We start from the raw sequence: 16,545 nt of genomic DNA on the forward strand, positions 1-16,545 counted from the left end.
GCGTTCAGGGGGCAGCGTGAGCTCTGTGAGCTCGAGGAGGCGGGCTGCTGGCCACGTGTCCGTCGTGTGCGCCGCGGGGCTGCTCCGCCTCAGTGTGTCCGACTAACCCTGCTGGCCCTGGGGGGCTTGGGGCCCCGCGACACCACCGGCCAGGTCAAATGTGCCCTTGACTGTGACCCTGGCACTGAGGATGGAGGCATCGCAGGCTGGACCGGCTTCAAGATGGTCTCATCCCCCCTCAGTGTTAATACGGGGAACCTGAGACGTTTAGACATTTGGAGAACATTTTGGTGGTCGTGTTACGGTGAGCGGCTGACAGCAAGGTGGGCGGCCGGCCTGGAGGAGATGTGCAGGGAGCACACACCGCCTGTGTGCCCCCAGTTCCCCCAGGGGCAGGCCCCCCGCCCCATCCTCCCATCTCCCTCTGGGATGGGGTCCCCCTGCTGCGCCCCACCTTCTCCTGGGGCTGGACTCCTCGCCGCACGCCCCACCGTCTCCCTGGCTGGACCCCCACCCCGCGCCCCACCTTCTCCGGGGGGTGACTCCCTGCCTCGTGCCTTACGTGGGCCCCGGACGTGTGTTCTTACCACGTCCTTACATAGACGTCGTCTGTTCCAAAGAGGTCACTGACCACGCCCCTTACACGAGGCCGTGTCTGCTTGCGCGGGCAGCGGGGGTGCAGGTCCTGGCGAGGGCAGAAGCCCGGCCTGCGTGAGCCCCTCAGCTTCTGCGTGTTGACACTGCGTTCGTTTGGGGAAGCCGTGGCTTTATCCAGGTAGCACTGGACTCAGAGCCTCTCCTCTGTGCTGCCGTCCCACGGGACCGGGTGCCGCCCGCCACGCCCACTGCGCACTGACCCTCTGCCGCATGTCTCCCCAGGGGTGGACCTCATTGCCGCCTTCTACGGCTGTCTGTACTGTGGCTGCGTGCCTGTCACGGTGCGGCCCCCACACCCCCAGAACCTCGCCACCACGCTGCCTACCGTCAAGATGATCGTGGAGGTACCTGTGCACCCTGGGCCGGCAGGCGGGCCTGCCCCGGGGGACGGGGCCCTGAGTGGGTCCAGCGGTGGTCTGGCCGTCTCTCCCGGGCCCCACAACACGCTCACGCCTTCGACCCCATGCTCTGCAGGTCAGCAAGTCCGCCTGCGTCCTCACGACACAGGCCATCATGCGGCTGCTCAAGTCCAAAGATGCAGGGGCCGCTGTGGACGTCAGGACCTGGCCAACCATTGTGGATACAGGTACGGGCCCTTGAGGCATCAGGGTGTGTGCCGGCCCCCGGGACACAGCGCCTCCCCTCCCCTTGTTGTGCAGGTGGTACTGTCGCCACCGAACAAGAAAAGTTAGGTGAGAGCGGCTGACAGATGAAGGGCCACCTGCCCCTGGGCCGCCCGCAGCTCACCTCTGGGTGTCCCTCATGGCTGGGCGCCCGCACCGCAGGGACAGAGTCCTTGCTGCAGCCCGTGTGCCTCACGCTGTCCTCGTGCCTGTACAGCACTTGGTGGTGGGGGCACAGGTCCCCCAGCACACCTGTGCTTTGTCCCCATCATGGCAAGTGCTGCTGCTCCCCGGGAAGTGCCTGTGGGCCAACCACCCCTCCCTAGCAGCACCCCGCGGGCTTCGTCGGTGACTCGAGGTGCACAGCCAGTGGGCAGGCGGGTGCCCTCCTTCCCCATCACCCCTGTGGGCGTCTACCCTTGACGCCAGGGCAAGAGGTCAGGGATCGTGTCTGTGGCCACCTGCTCGATACCCGTGTCCAGGCTGGGGGGCTGGTCCAGGGCAGGCGGGGTGGGCCCCAGGGTGGGCTCCAGAGAGCCCCGCGGCTTCACCAGCATGCTGCGACCTAGGCTCCAGCCCCTGCCTCTCTGTGTCTGGCTCCGGGTCCTCAGGAGGGACGGGGCCAGTCCACAAGGCTCTTGCCGTGGTCGCAGTTCTTGCTCATCCTGGCTCCGCCACAGGCTCTGTGACCGTTGGCGCGTCCCTGCCCCTCTGAGCTGCCCCGCTGTAACGGAAGTGGCTTCCCATGCGGCTCCCGCGACTTGTCTTTCCCCTGGGTCCACCTCACCCACTGTCCCAGCTGCTACACGTTCGCAGCAGTCATGGGGCTCTGCTCCCCGTGGCAGTCCCCGAGGGTTAAAGTGAGCTTCCCCGTGTGTGCACGTAGCCTGCTGCCTCCAGGCTTCCCTCCTGCTCCCCACTCGCTCCCCCCCGGACCCCCCGGGACTCCCCAGGTACAGAACCGTATTCTTTCTCCCGTGAGAGCCCAAGTAGCCTTAGCATTACTGGTGTCTGGTTCCACAGATGACATACCAAAAAAGAAGGTGGCGAGCATTTTCAGGCCACCGTCTCCAGACGTGCTCGCCTACTTGGACTTCAGCGTGTCAACCACGGGGATTTTAGCAGGCGTGAAGGTGGGTCCTGCGCTCGCGTGCCGTTCGCTTTTGCCTCGGGTGACGTGGGCAGAAGGGGTTGGTGCAGGTTTCTGCGGGCCTCCTCTGACCCGCAGCTTGCAGCAAGGGTGTCGTTCCTCGAAGTGTGGCGAACACCAGGAAAGCCCCCCCGTCAGGTTACCTGAGAGCATGTTCCGATGTGTTATGGTAACAACTAAACTTTCAGATTTACCACTGGCTTTGGGAGCAGGTGGTTTGATGAGTCTGTCTCCTTACCAGGAGCCAAGAGCTCCAGTAAGTTTTTCTGTTACTCTGAAACCTCATTTAGAAGGTTTTCGGGGTGCCCTTTCCTGTGCATTATTAGGTTGGTATGGGGATTTGAGCCAGCCATCCTTTGAGGAAGTAACTGACTGGCGACGTGGCCGATAGGTCCTGCTGTCGCCTTTCTTCCCTCTCATCACTGACACCTTCCCTTTTACTTCTTAAGATGTCGCACGCAGCCACAAGTGCCTTGTGCCGCTCCATAAAGCTGCAGTGTGAGTTGTACCCCTCGAGGCAGATCGCCATCTGCCTTGACCCCTACTGTGGCCTCGGCTTCGCCCTGTGGTGTCTGTGCAGGTGAGTGCTGCAAGTGGTACGCAGGTAGGGTGCAGGTCACCGCTGCAGCTGGTGAGTGTTCAGGTGGCGAGCAGGTCAGTGCCGCAGGGGGCCAGCAGGTCAGTGCCACAGGGGGCCTGCAGGTCAGTGCTTAGGTGGCAAGCAGCTGAGTGCTGCAGGTAGCCGGTAGAACAGTGTTTGGGTGGCCCGCAGGTGAGTGCTGCAGGGGGCCTGCAAATGAGTGCTGCAGGGGGTGCACAGGTGAGTGCTCAGGTGGCAAGCAGGTGAGTGCACAGGTGGCCAGCAGGTGAGCGCTGCAGGTGGCATGCAGGTCAGTGCTCAGGTGGTGCACAGTTGAGTGCCGCAGGGGGCGTGCAGGTGAGTGCTGCAGGGAGTACGCAGGTCAGTGTTCAGGTGGCACGCAGGTGAGTGCCGCAGGGGGCCAGCAGGTCAGTGCTGTAGGTGATGAGCAGCTAAGTCCTGCAGGTGGCGAGCAGCTGAGTGCTCAGGTGGTGTGCAGGTGCCCCTGCTCTGTGCCCACCTGCAGCCAGGAATCGCCTGTGTCATTCTTTGGAACCTTCTGGTTCACTGCTGATGCCTCCGCAGTCTGAGATGCACATGTGATGGTTGGTTTAGGGTGAGAAGGATCAGAGCCTGAGTTTGAAACTGAAGGAAAATGCACTTTTCAGTGAGTGTAAACGGCTTCCGTTACTAGTAACGGAGGAGGTGACTTAATTCCATCCAATTTTAGGAGGTAGGGACCCATTTAGGACGTCGAAAGCCAGCGTGTCCGTGTCCAGCCAGCAGGCCCTGCCCCGGGGTCCTTCTGAAGGGCTTGGGGGAGAGACCACTGCCCATGTCATGTCACACTCCCCCCAACACAGAATTTTCTAGTGAAACTCCCACGTGATGCTGGAGAAGGAGGCGGTGGGTGTGGCACCCGGGGCTGCCCGGCACTGATCCTCCCTTGCCCCCCAGCGTCTACTCAGGACACCAGTCTGTCCTGGTCCCTCCGCTCGAGCTGGAGAGCAACGTGTCCCTGTGGCTGTCCGCGGTCAGCCAGTACAAGGCCCGGGTCACCTTCTGCTCCTACTCGGTGATGGAAATGTGCACCAGGGGCCTGGGAACGCAGACGGGTGTCCTCAGGGTGAGTGTGCGGCCCTGCACCTGCCCCGGGCCCAGCCCTGCCCCTGCTCCTGCCCCTGCACCTGCCCCAGCCCTGCCCCTGCTCCTGCCCCTGCATCTGCTCCTGCCCTGCATCTGCCCCAGCCCCTGCATCTGCCCCAGCCCTGGCCCCAGCCCTGCCCTGCTCCTGCTCCTGCTCCTGCTCCTGCCCCTGCCCCTGCCCCTGTCCCTGCCCCTGTTCCTGCCCCTGCTCCTGCTCCTGCCCCTGCCCCTGCTCCTGCTCCTGCATCTGCCCCAGCCCTGCCCTGCCCCTGCCCCTGCCCCTGCTCCTGCCCCTGCATCTGCCCCTGCCCTGCCCTGCCCCTGCTCCTGCCCCTGCCCTGCCCCTGCTCCTGCCCCTGCTCCTGCCCCTGCCCTGCCCCTGCTCCTGCCCCTGCTCCTGCCCTGCCCCTGCCCTGCCCCTGCCCCTGCCCTGCCCCTGCCCCTGCCCCTGCCCCTGCCCCTGCTGGGGTCCAAGGCCACCTCAGAGGGCTCAGGGCCACCCCGCCCACCGCTCCCACAGATGAAGGGGGTGAACCTGTCCTGCGTGCGCACCTGCATGGTCGTGGCCGAGGAGCGGCCCAGGATCGCGCTCACGCAGTCCTTCTCCAAGCTGTTCAAGGACCTGGGCCTGCCGGCGCGCGCCGTGAGCACCACATTCGGGTGCAGGGTCAACGTGGCCATCTGCCTCCAGGTGAGGCCTGCTGCACCCCTCGGTGCCCTCCCTGTGTGCGCTGTCCTGCCTTCCGGTCCCCGGTCCCTGCTTGTCCTCTCAGCCTTTCATGTTCACCTCCGTGTGGCCGTGGGGTCTGTGAGCTTAGGGACTTCACTGTGAAAGCTACTGTGGTCGCCTAGAGGCGCAAAGGCTCAGCGGCAGTGACTCCTACCCCCCTGGAGACACCTCTGAGGTGGTTACAACACGTAGCTAACTTTTTAAAGCAAGATAAACTTCGGAAGACACCTGCAAATTTTAAATTGAAACGTTAATTAACAAGGTTTGTGTAGCCCCAAATATCACTTTTGAAACATTACGGTGTTTTGCTTATTAAAAGGAAACACAAAGTTTTAGGAATGGAAGTGCTGGGGTGAGACAGCGACTGGCTGTTCTCTGCATTTGGCAGCGGTATCTCCATCTCACTTCTTCCTAAAAACGCGCTGAATGCCTTCCTCACGGGCGTCCCGGGCCGCGCATCCCCGCGCAGGGCCATCTCGCAGGCGGGGACCCCCTGCCTCCTGGCAGCTCCCGGCGTCCTGTGTCCCGCGAGCCCCGGGCCCTCCTGGTGTGGGAGGGGTGTGAGCAGGTGTCGCTGTCGATGCCTCGTTAGCGGCCCCAGGGGAGGCTCTCCCCGCCCCCCACCCTCCGCCCCCCCTGCCCCCGTGAAGGTGTCCGACTGTCGGTCGGCCGTGGGGCGCCGGTAGGGTCGCCTCGAGCTCCGTGGGCCGTTGTCGTTTGCGCTCTGAGATGCAGTGACGTGTTTTGCTTTCTCCCACGTGCGTCCCTCACGCGGCCTGTTGCTCTGTCGGTCTCCGCGCTGTCCTCCCCGTGCCCCGCTGCCGGCCCTCCTGGCCCCTGGCAGCCCAACAGGCTGGGGAAGCTGGCTGAGCAGGTACGACCTCGACCCCCGGTGCCGCCGTGCTCCCCGTGAGTTCGCGCAGCCTGGCCGTGAGCCCCGACGCGCCCGTGCCTCTCCTGCTGTCTGACCGGCTCACGGCCGTGTAACGAACGTATCACAAAGCTCCTTTGAAACCAAATTTACGAGCAGCCCTGTTTTCAGCAGAAGTACCAGTCGTGGCCTTGCCTCCGGACACAGGGCAGCGTTTGGTCTCAAAGGAGACGCTTGTTTGGATTCCGGGGCAGACGTGGGTCGCGCTCTCTGGGACCCTGAGAGGGTGACGTTGCGCGGGGCCCGCTCAGTCCCACGTTCCTAGTGTACAAGTGGAACGCAGTGCTCTCGGCGGGCTCGGTGCTGAGCAGGGAGGTGCCGTGGGGGTGGATCCCGGGAGCACCCCGCGGGGCCCGGTACCGTCCCCGGCCACGGAGCCAGCCTGCCCTGCCGGCGGCGTGATGCCCCCCAACCTTCGGTGGTGTCTGTACCATCATGCGGAGAGCGGGGAGCTGTTAGCACTGGCCTCTAGGACCTCGCGTTACCGGACACTGCTGCCGGCAGAGCGCTGCCTCCCGGGGTGACCCCTGGGGCCCGGGGAGCCATCCCGCGGCGGTGCCCGTGTAGACACAGACGCTATTCTTCCAGGGCACGGCTGGCCCGGACCCCACCACCGTGTACGTGGACATGAGGGCGCTGCGCCACGACAGGTGAGGGCCCACCCCGACCTCCCAGCTCGCGGGGCCGCCGGCCTCCTGCTCCCTCCCGTGTGCCTGCGCCTGTCACTCCCACACCTGGGGGTGATGACAGTCACTGAACGCTGGACTCATGGCCTCCTACTGGATGGAAGCCAGTAAACCAACCGATGGCAAGCGTGTTTCACATGGTACCATTTCAGGACGGCCTTAGTGTTCCCTCAGTTAGTGCCCTGGGGCCAGGGCGCACCTGTGGGCGGGGCCCCTCCTGCCCCGAAGCTCCATCTGGGCTCTGGACCCTTGTAGGCCATGCTCAGCTGGAGGCTTCCCGGGGCGGGGCCGGCTGGACGGGAGGTGAGCCCCGTGCAGCCGGCAGTCATGGCGAGGCGGGATCCAGGCCTGAAGGCGTAGCCTCAGCCACAGGCTGGCCGTCGCAGTGACGGTCGGTTTCTGATTTCCTTTCCCTTGTTGGTTCTCAGGGTCCGTCTGGTAGAACGGGGATCTCCGCACAGCCTGCCGTTGACGGAGTCCGGAAAGGTAGAGGAGGCCGGTGCCCACACCCCGTCCTCTCGTGTTAGCCCCTGGCGGGTGCTGAGAATCAAAAACGTCCCATCCCATTGGACACAGGCCAACGGGGCTGCGCTGGGCTGCTGCACGGGGCACGTCTCCCCCTCGCTGTGAACACAAGGACATCTTTGAGCGCAACCCCGAGAGGGGCAGCCCCAGAGGAGCTCCCCCTGAGGCTTGAGCCGTCGGGGCCCCTGGGGCCGGGCCCAGGGCCTCCGGGGTGTGGAGCACAGGCGTCTTCAACCAGGGGAAGAAATCCCTGCGGGGCTTTATTGGCCGTGTCACAAGGTGTGGGGACAGCTGGGCAGCCGGGCGCAGGGCACGGTGGGGGCAGGGCAGGGCCTGCCCCTGCACAACCCCGGAGGCAAGAAATGGAGGTTGGCACAGCCCAGGCAGCCCGGAAGGGCCACCCTGACTCTGCTCTCACCCCCGTGGTCACGGCTGCCTCTCGGGAGGCAGGGAACTGCCCAGAGGGGGACAGGGCAGCGGGGCAGCAACAGGACAAGCCCATGTGCCTGCGTGGGGTGTGGGTGAGGAGGGCAGGCACCGTGGGGCACCAGAGTGTGGGCAGGGTCAGTCTCCTGAGGAGGAACAGCCACAGAGATGTGGGGGGCTTAGCTGGTGCAAAGGTCCTGGGGTGGGAGTGTGGGCGAGCCGCGCTGGGGCAGAGGCGGAAGGATGACCGTGGGCACCAGCCGGCATCCCCTCGGCCCCGCAGCCCTTCCTCCCACCACCAGGGTCCCCGCCGCCACCTGTGTCACATGTGGGGAGGCACCTGGGACGGGCTGTTGGGTGGCGGGCCTGCGCCAGGGCCCCTGGTGCCTGGGGGCACGGAGCTGGGCTGACGGCAGGTGCGTGCGCGGCCCCCACGCGGGTGGGCCCTACGGGGCAGACCCCGGGTGCGACAGGTGCTTCTCGACATCTGAGATCCGGCCTGTTCTTGGGAAATGAGAGAATCTTGCTAAGATTCACAATTAATTTTTATCTATTAAAAAGTCTCCTATTTCTGTGAAAATTGAGAATCTGATGTAGGTTGTGCTCCAGCCCCCGATCGCTCCCGTTCTCTTTCCAGATCCTCCCCGGGGTGAAGGTCATTATTGCGCACACTGAGACCAAAGGGCCCCTTGGGGACTCACACCTGGGCGAGGTAAGGGGGGCTCCACAGCCCCCGCAGCTGCCCTGTCTGCCCTGTCTGCCCTTAGGGCCCTTCAGGGTGAGGGTACACGGGAGCGGGGAGCCGGTGGGGGGCCTCTGTGTCCTCAGGATGCAGGCTTCACGGGAGTTGCTGTGTCCACATGCCGTGCCATGCGTGTGAGCGGGTCTCGAGTGACGCAGGGTGTGTGGGGCTGTCCCTGGGCCGGGGGCTCCGTGGTGCAGACGTCACTCCGTGGACGTTCCGGGGAGCCTGTGTCCTGGCCCTGGTGGGCACGGCAGTGCCTGGGGCTCGCGGGTACAGATGCTGCCTGTTTGTCCCCGCGTCCTGCTGGGAAGCTGCCCGGCCCCAGGGCTGGCCGTAGTCCGCGTGCCCCTCGCTGGCCAGCTCTTCGGGCATCGCCGCCTCCTTCAGGTGCTGTCGGGGATCGAGGGCCAGGCGCCCAGCATGGGGAGCGACTGGGGGTGTGTCCCTGTGGCCCAGGGCCCCCCGGGCGGCTGATGGCTGTGGGGGTGCGTGCAGACCTGGCGTGTCTGTGAGGCTCCTGCCCCCCACCCGCCCCTGTGGGGACGCGCAGATGGGCAGCTCTCCCTTGGTGCCGGCCGGGGTCTGACATGAGGGCAGGGAACCCGTGAGCCCGTCCACACTGCGGAGCCCACGCGTCCACTGGGGCCGAGGGGAGGAAAGCTTCACATAAAGGAAGCACGAGTTGTTTGTTGGCTTTGTGTGCCTGCAATTTTCCCTTCATTCACAGAAAAGAGGTCCTGAAACCACTCCCTTGCCCCCTGCGTGGCTTGGTGCTCTTTTTTTTTTTATTTTTTATTTTTATTTTACTGATTTATTCATGAGAGACACAGAGAGAGGCAGAGACCCAGGCAGAGGGAGAGGCAGGCTCCATGCAGGGAGCCCATTGTGGGACTCAATCCCGGGACCCCGGGGTCACGCCCGGGGCCGAGGGCACACGCTCCAGCGCTGAGTCCCCCGGGGCCCCTGCTCAGTGTTTCCCTCAGCGCCTGGGGTAGTGGATGCCTCCGGGCTGGTGTGCTCCGCGTTGGGGACGCGCCCACGTTCTTGCCCTCGGCCCCACCAGATCTGGGTGAGCAGCCCCCACAACGCCACCGGGTACTACACGGTCTACGGGGAGGAGGCGCTCCACGCCGACCACTTTAGCGCCCGGCTGAGTTTCGGAGACACGCAGACCATCTGGGCAAGGACTGGGTACCTGGGTTTCCTTCGAAGGACGGAGCTCACCGATGCCAGTGGAGGTGAGGGTGCCGCCTGTGGGGTCTGGCCACACCCCAGGGAGGCCTGCGCCTGCCGTGCCTGCTGCGGCTCTCCAGGACCTGGCTGCCGCGCCCTTTGCCGTGAGCTTGTGTCGTTAGGTGTGTCGTGAGGTGAGGGATGTGCCCTGATAGCAGCTTTCCTGCAAGTTGCCGTTTTGCAGCCGGGCCGTCCCTCGCTGGCCTTGGACCCTCTGCCTCTGCTGAGGGGCCAGGGTGCTGGCAACAAGGCCGCGAGGCCCTCCCCAGGCCTGACCCTGAAGGCTGCGGGGTCCCTTAGGCTGCAGCAGTTTGGCCAGGTCGTCAGAACCGGCTGTACCTCCAGATGTGGCTTTGCTTCCAGACATGATACAGATGTCAGGAGTGTATTCAGACATTGACGGGCGCCCCCTGAGGTGGGGCTGCTGCGGGGGGGCAGTCAAGTGGGCTGGAGGCCCGGACACACCTGAGGCCACCTGAGGGCGTGCTCCTCCATCACACAGAGCAGGACGCGGGGCTCGAAGGATGTGCGGGAGGCGCCCGCCCTTCATTGGGTGCCCTTCCGAGCGTGGGCTGTGTTCACAGAGCGACACGACGCACTGTACGTGGTCGGGTCCCTGGATGAGACGCTGGAGCTGAGGGGCATGCGATACCACCCCATCGATATCGAGACGTCCGTGGTCCGAGCGCACAGGAGCATCGCTGAGTGGTGAGAGCCCCGCCCCACCCCACGCCGCGTGCCTTGCTCTGGGCCCAGCTCTGGCCTGCGGGCCCCTGCTGCCAGCCGCGGACCCCAGGTCCCTCGCAGGTTCACCTCCTAATCCATTTCAACCAAGAATCCAGCTCCCCAGACGTGGGGTCGCTCAGTTATCCTGAAGTGCTTCTGCTTTTACTGTGAGTTCCTTAACCTAAGCAGACATGGCCCCTGTGTCTTCACTTGCTTGGAAGCTGGAGTTGGGACAGGCACAGCTTTCAGCACCTCGGTTCTTGTTAAGGACTGTAGGGTACGGATCCCTAGAGGACGCGTTCCCCCAACCCCTAAATTGCTCATGATGTCACGCGGCAGTGTGAGGTCAGCAGACGTCCTGCAGGGCTTCTTACTGCTCCGTGTCCGGCGCCATTCCCGCCTATTTCCCCGTCTGCCCCAGAAGCCTGTGCCCGCCCCTGGGGTGACATCTGTCTCCTCCCCGCAGCGCTGTGTTCACCTGGACCAACCTGCTGGTGGTGGTGGTGGAGCTGGACGGGCTCGAGCAGGATGCGCTCGACCTGGTGGCCCTGGTGACAAACGTGGTGCTGGAGGAGCATCACCTGGTCGTGGGCGTGGTGGTGATCGTGGACCCCGGCGTGATCCCCATCAACTCACGGGGCGAGAAGCAGCGCATGCACCTGCGGGACGGCTTCCTGGCCGACCAGCTGGACCCCATCTACGTCGCCTACAACATGTGAGCGCCGCTCACCTGCCCCACGCTCCTGAGCCGGGCAGGGAGCAGGCCTCCGGGGTGGGAGCACCGCCCTGTGTGCAGCCGCCGGGAGAGGACGCCCATCTTCCCGGAGCCGTGCCCCTCCTCCTCTACTTTTACAGATCCGTCTCAAGGTTCCCCAATTCTCATTTTAGAAACTGCTTCCTGGACAGAGGGAAGAAACTTTTTTTTAATTTGGAGGACGTTTACGAGAACAGGAACGTCAGGGTGCCTGAAGGGAGACTCAGGGCCCAGCGTGGGTGTGGCAAGGAACTGCAAGTGCTCTACTGTGTTGCGAGTTTGCACTTTTTTTAGGCCAAAAATATAGTTCTCGATTTTAAAAAGTCATTTATTTATTCCCAGTTCATATATAGAATTTATGCTAGAAAGCACGTGAGGCCCCTGGACCCCGTGCTTCGCTTCTGCTTCATAGGGAGGAGCCGAGCAACTTGGGGGCGGGTGCTGGCCCGGCCTCCCCGCCCTGGGTCCCGAGTCGCCAACTGTGCTCACAGGGCGCTTCCTTTGCTGGTTTCGTTTTGAAACACGTGTGCCCGAGTGTCCACACTTGTCACTGATACTTGAGAGGTGCCGTTGGGGGCTGTCAAGTTTGACGCTTGCTTTTGGGCAAATAAACCAGCAGTTAAGTCTTAAACCGCTGTCCTAGGTTTGTGACTTCATGCTGTTTAGTTAATGTGCTTGTTTTCCCAACACCACAGTCTGGGTTCCTCTAAATACATGGAATTACGTTGAGCTGTGATTTTTATTCCCATTCAACAGACTTGTGAGTACTGGTGACAGCACCTGAGGCCTTCAGGTCCTTAGTGCTGTTTGCTGAGCACCCTGCATGCAGTCGAGGGGCCGTGGAGAGAGCCTCGCCCCGCCCCCCTCCTGGCCTTCACAGTTTGACTTGTGTGCCTATAAAACTTGGCCAAACCGCATTCAGTTATTTTATTCAAACTTGATGAAACTGACTGATCTAATATTAGAGTAAACCTGAGTCAAAGAAGAGAATGTAAAATCCTTTAGCTACTTATACGAATTTGAAGTGAAGCTCAAATCTAAGAGATTATTTTTATATAGCTATTACAGAGTATGTTATAAAGTTGTGGGGTTTGGGGGACTGAGGGTGGGAAAGTTTATGAATTATGCATGCTTCCTAGGAACAACCAGGCGTTTCTGGAATTAGCCTGGAGCAGTGCCTAACAAAACTGTTACTAATTCTCTACCGCTCTAAGTTCGCCGCCACCTGGGACTGGCTCGCTGGGCCAGCTCTCACGTCCTGCTCTTCCGTGGCCGCGGGCAGTGCGTGCACATTAGTTCTGTTCGCCTGCAGTGTTGAGCTGCGTGTAATAGACGACATACTGGAGTTCTAATGGCCTCGTGTAATTATGTACATAATCTGTATAACTTATTGTTCCACATACAGAGGTTCTGGCAGTGGACTAACGGACGTTCCTTATAGTAGAATGGCCAGCGGGGAAACACTACCTAACCCTAATCCGAATGTCGTAGTTTTATAGCAAACAAATATTGTAAAAGTTTTGTATTGAAAGGTCAGTGGCAGCAAGACAGAGCGTCTTGTAAATTAAGATTTGAAGAAGAGCATTAAACTGTCCTAAAATTACTTTCTGGGAATTCTGTATATCACACTAAAATTTTTTTATATCATTATGTTAATAAAAGATATTGACTGTTTGTAATTCTGCATTTTGAAGTATGTGAAAATGTTTTTTAAATTACCCAAGATGGGATGTATTTTATTTTACATTCTTTTAATCTGAATATAAAAGCATTTATGTTTACAGCATAAAATCTGCAAAGCACACGAAAGAAGAAAATTAAGATCTCTTGTTACTCTACCCCTGAGTAATAGCAGCATTAGTATTTGATAAAAATCCTCTCGGGGATTAATTTTTTCTTTTTAAAAACTTTCACAAAATTAGAATCCTATGCTTTTATATCAGTTTTTGTACTTAATAAATTCCCGACTTTTAATCTTTTACACATATTCTTCTGCATGTTTTAACAGCTGTGCCACGTGGGCGCGTGGCACCAGGCCGCTGCCGGGTGCTATGCGGTCGCGGTGCTGAGTACCTGCCACTGCCGGGTGCTGAGCACCCGCACATCTGCAATGACAGTCGCTGCCTCGGACACAGTTCGTGCAGGGACAGTGACCAGGTCAGAGTTCATCCCAGTTTGAAAGGCCTTGGTGGGGCGGCCTCCTGCCAGCAGCCCAGCAGCCCTGGCAATGGACACTTGCCCAAGATCAAAACAAGTCCTTGCCAGACTAATGGCCAAATAAGTGTCATGTCGTGGTAAGTATGTTTTTGTGTGTCATGTGTTTATTTCCCATTTGATTCATTCCATTCGGATCTGGCAATTCTTACTGTCCTCAAAGGTGTTTTCGGTTGATTTGTAGGAGCCATTTTACATTCAGAATCGTAACATCCGCGTAGTCCACACTGCGTCTAGTAGGTCATTTGTATCTTGATTCTGTTTGTTTTGATTCAGGTTGGTTTCTAAATGTTCTTATTTTACGCAAACTGTGATTACCTGTGCTTAATTTTAGATTATGAAGGTAGCTGATGTGTTTCCAAGTGATCTACTGGGATGGTCAGCATAACCATGATCCCTTCCTCTACTCAGCCTCCTGTGGAATGGAGCCTCCATCTGGGGTGAGATGCCACTGAGGACGCAGGGGCCGATCCCCCTCCGCCAGCTCGTAAGATGCAGGGTCCACACCAGGAGCGGCAAGCTGAGGAGACCCGAGGTGCGTCCCGACTCCACGGGTCACCGAGCTCTGCCGGTGGGTGTCACTCAGAGGTTGCCCATTGCTCGCAGAGCAGAACCCTCGCCCGTTGGGAGAAGCAGGCTCTAGAAACAGGTAACTCCTTGTCTCTTCCCAGAGGAGCTGACTGCGTTTGCCCAGGAGCATGCAGAAGTTCAATCACAGGGGGACTTTCAAAAACAGCAGGAGTTGTGAAAAGGCCCCTGGAAAGAGACTCAGAGATTCAGTGAAGGTACAGGCCAAATTGTAGGCCAGCAGATGTGCAGGAGAACCAGGGAGAGGGACTCTGAGGAAGAGCCCTCCTGGGGTTAGAACAAATCTCAAACACGGACCCCGGGGGCCGTTTCCTCAGTGAACCCCAGGTTAGGCTCCGGAGCTCTGCGTACCCCCACCCACCACCAGCTTTGTTGAGGACAGTAGAGCCATCGGCTGGCTTTGCTTGAGCTCAGCAGCTGGGTGTGGTCAGTGAAGGAGACTGGAGCCCTGCCCAGATCACTGGTGCCCAGGACAACTGTGGGCGTACGCACAGCTGCACCTCCCGAGGCACAGGGATGACACCAGAGGAGGGGGACAGATGTCACTGAAGTGAGTCAGCCAGCCGCTCCACGAGAGGACCACCGGCTGGGGAGGGGGGTGGGGGGTGGAGGAAGGGCCGAGGACCCAGAGTCCCTATGGGGTATGGTCTGGAGCGTCTAGATTCCTCCCCACAAAATTGTGAAGCGTGTAAAGAAACAGAGAAGCATGATCTATATGCCAGGAAAGGAAGTCAACAGACACTTCCTATCACATCAGCTAGGTGTTCGGTTTAACGAAGACTTGAAAGTAGCCATTTACAATACGTCCCAGAACTAAAGGAAGCTATAATTAAAGAAGTAAAGGGGGGTATGATGACAATGTCACATCAAAGAATATCAGTAGGTCAAAATAAAATATAAAATATGACGTATAATGTTTTTAAAAAGATCTTATTTATTCACGAGAGACACAGAGAGAAAGAGGCAGAGACACAGGCAGAGGGAGAAGCAGGCTCCCTGCGGGGAGCCCGATGGGGGACTCGATCCCGGGACCCTGGGGTCACGCCCTGGGCCAAAGGCAGGCGCTAAACCGCTGAGCTCCCAGGGGCCCTAATGTATGACGTTTAGATAACAGGTTTATACAGTCCACACATATCATTTATATAATGTATGTCATATAAAGTTACACAGATATATACACATATATATCCAAAATATACAATATATTGACATACATAAAAAATCAATTGGAAATTGCTGGAGTTGGTAAAGTACAAGAACTGAAGTGAAACACTCAGTGGAGGGGCTCACCAGAGTTTCTGGACCAGCAGAATTAGCAAACTTGAAGACAGATCGGTAAAGATTACGTGATCCTGAGAACAGGGAGGGAGGAGAGAAAGATGAACAGAGCCTCAGCAACGTGGGGCCCGGTAAGCGCACCAGACATGGGTAACGGGAATACCGGGAGAGGGGAGAGGGAAGAGCAGAAAAAAGTTTGAAGAATTAATGGCTGAATACAACCCCAAATATATGGAAAAGTACTAACCTATCCATTAGGGAGCTGAAGAGACTTCAGTTTGGTGAACGCAGAGATTCACAGGCAGATGCAGCTGATCTTGAACAGCATGTGTCTGACCTGCCACGGACTCACTTGTAAGTCAATTTTTTCTTGGTAAAAACCATACAATCCTGTAAATGTATTTTCTTTATGATTTTGCCAACATTTTCTTTTCTCTAGCTTTATTGTAAGAACACAGTAAGGCATCCGGTCAACACGCCCTGGGCCGAAGGTGGTGCTAAACCGCTGAGCCACCCAGGCTGCCCAATGTGTAATATTTTTGCCAATAACAGCACAGAAGAGAGTAAAGCTGTAGCCGGGCTACTTTGCAGATGGTAAAGTAGTAACCATAACCATGGGTGGTTGGGTTCATAGCATCCACAGGTGTAATATGCCCAACAGCCATTCTGTGAAAGGAAGGAAATGGGATAGGTCTGTAGGGGTCAGGTGTGTATGTCTCGCTGGAATTAAGCTCATAAAAATCTGAAGCTGATTCTGGGAAGTCGTGTGTATAGAAAGCCCTAGAGCAACCACCCAACAAACAGCTCAAAAAATATCACTCAAGAAATCTATGTGCTTCGTTAGAAAATATTCACTTAGGGGTCCCTGGGTGGCTCAGCCAGTGAAGGTCAGACTCTTCATCTCAGCTCCGGCCTTGATCACAGGATGGTGACTTCAAGCCCTGAGTTGGGCTCCACACTGGGCACAAAACCAGTGAAGACACGGAAAATAAAATAAAATATTCACTTAATGCCAAAGGAAGTGATAAAGGAGGATTCACAGAGGCATAAAACATGAAATGTGAATGGGTGAGGGGCGCCTGGGTCGCCCAGTCAGTTGAGCGTCAGACGCTTGGCTTTAGCTCAGGTCATGATCTCAGGGTCGTGAGATGGAGCCTCCCCCTGCATGAGGCTCTGCCCTCGCATGGAATCTGCTTGAAATTCTCTCTCCGTGTCCCCGCCCCTCCCCCTGCTTGTGCTCTCCCTCTTTCTCTGTCTCTCTCTCTGTCAAACAAAATCTTAAGAAAGAAAGAAATCTCCAATCAATAACCCAGTTTTCTACCTAAAGACACTGCAAAAAGAAGAGCAAACAGCCTAAAAAGCAGGAAAAAGAAAGAAAATAATAAAGGTACAAATTAATAAGCAAACAATAGAGAAAGTCAATGAAAAAACTGGTTTCTTCAAAACTGACAAAACTTTAGGTTGACCAAGATAAAAGACACAAATTACTAGAATCAGAATAAAAGAGGACCTTGCCACCAACCTTACAGAAAATAAGCAGTAATCTAAAGGAA

The 16,545-nt window shown here is 58.5% G+C and overlaps 1 protein-coding gene across 3 annotated transcripts in view; it reads left to right on the forward strand.

Moving 5' to 3' along the window:
- Window positions 1-12,598, forward strand: part of DIP2A (disco interacting protein 2 homolog A) — a 92,767-nt gene extending 80,169 nt beyond the window's left edge. For 2 of the 3 annotated variants that reach the window (XM_038581712.1, XM_038581714.1), the window contains 13 exons: window positions 880-1,001; window positions 1,132-1,243; window positions 2,304-2,413; window positions 2,880-3,010; window positions 3,968-4,136; window positions 4,677-4,847; window positions 5,731-5,760; window positions 6,406-6,467; window positions 6,932-6,989; window positions 8,092-8,166; window positions 9,263-9,437; window positions 10,017-10,140; window positions 10,625-12,598. In XM_038581712.1, coding sequence (XP_038437640.1) covers window positions 880-1,001; window positions 1,132-1,243; window positions 2,304-2,413; window positions 2,880-3,010; window positions 3,968-4,136; window positions 4,677-4,847; window positions 5,731-5,760; window positions 6,406-6,467; window positions 6,932-6,989; window positions 8,092-8,166; window positions 9,263-9,437; window positions 10,017-10,140; window positions 10,625-10,877 — 1,592 coding nt within the window. In that variant the 3' untranslated portion in view covers window positions 10,878-12,598. The remainder of the gene's footprint in view (window positions 1-879; window positions 1,002-1,131; window positions 1,244-2,303; window positions 2,414-2,879; window positions 3,011-3,967; window positions 4,137-4,676; window positions 4,848-5,730; window positions 5,761-6,405; window positions 6,468-6,931; window positions 6,990-8,091; window positions 8,167-9,262; window positions 9,438-10,016; window positions 10,141-10,624) is intronic. The other variant, XM_038581713.1, reaches the window with a different exon arrangement.
- The last annotated feature ends 3,947 nt before the right edge of the window (window positions 12,599-16,545 follow it).

The sequence above is a fragment of the Canis lupus genome, chromosome 31 (genome assembly GCF_011100685.1).
Source record: "Canis lupus familiaris isolate Mischka breed German Shepherd chromosome 31, alternate assembly UU_Cfam_GSD_1.0, whole genome shotgun sequence".
Lineage (NCBI taxonomy): Eukaryota > Metazoa > Chordata > Mammalia > Carnivora > Canidae > Canis > Canis lupus.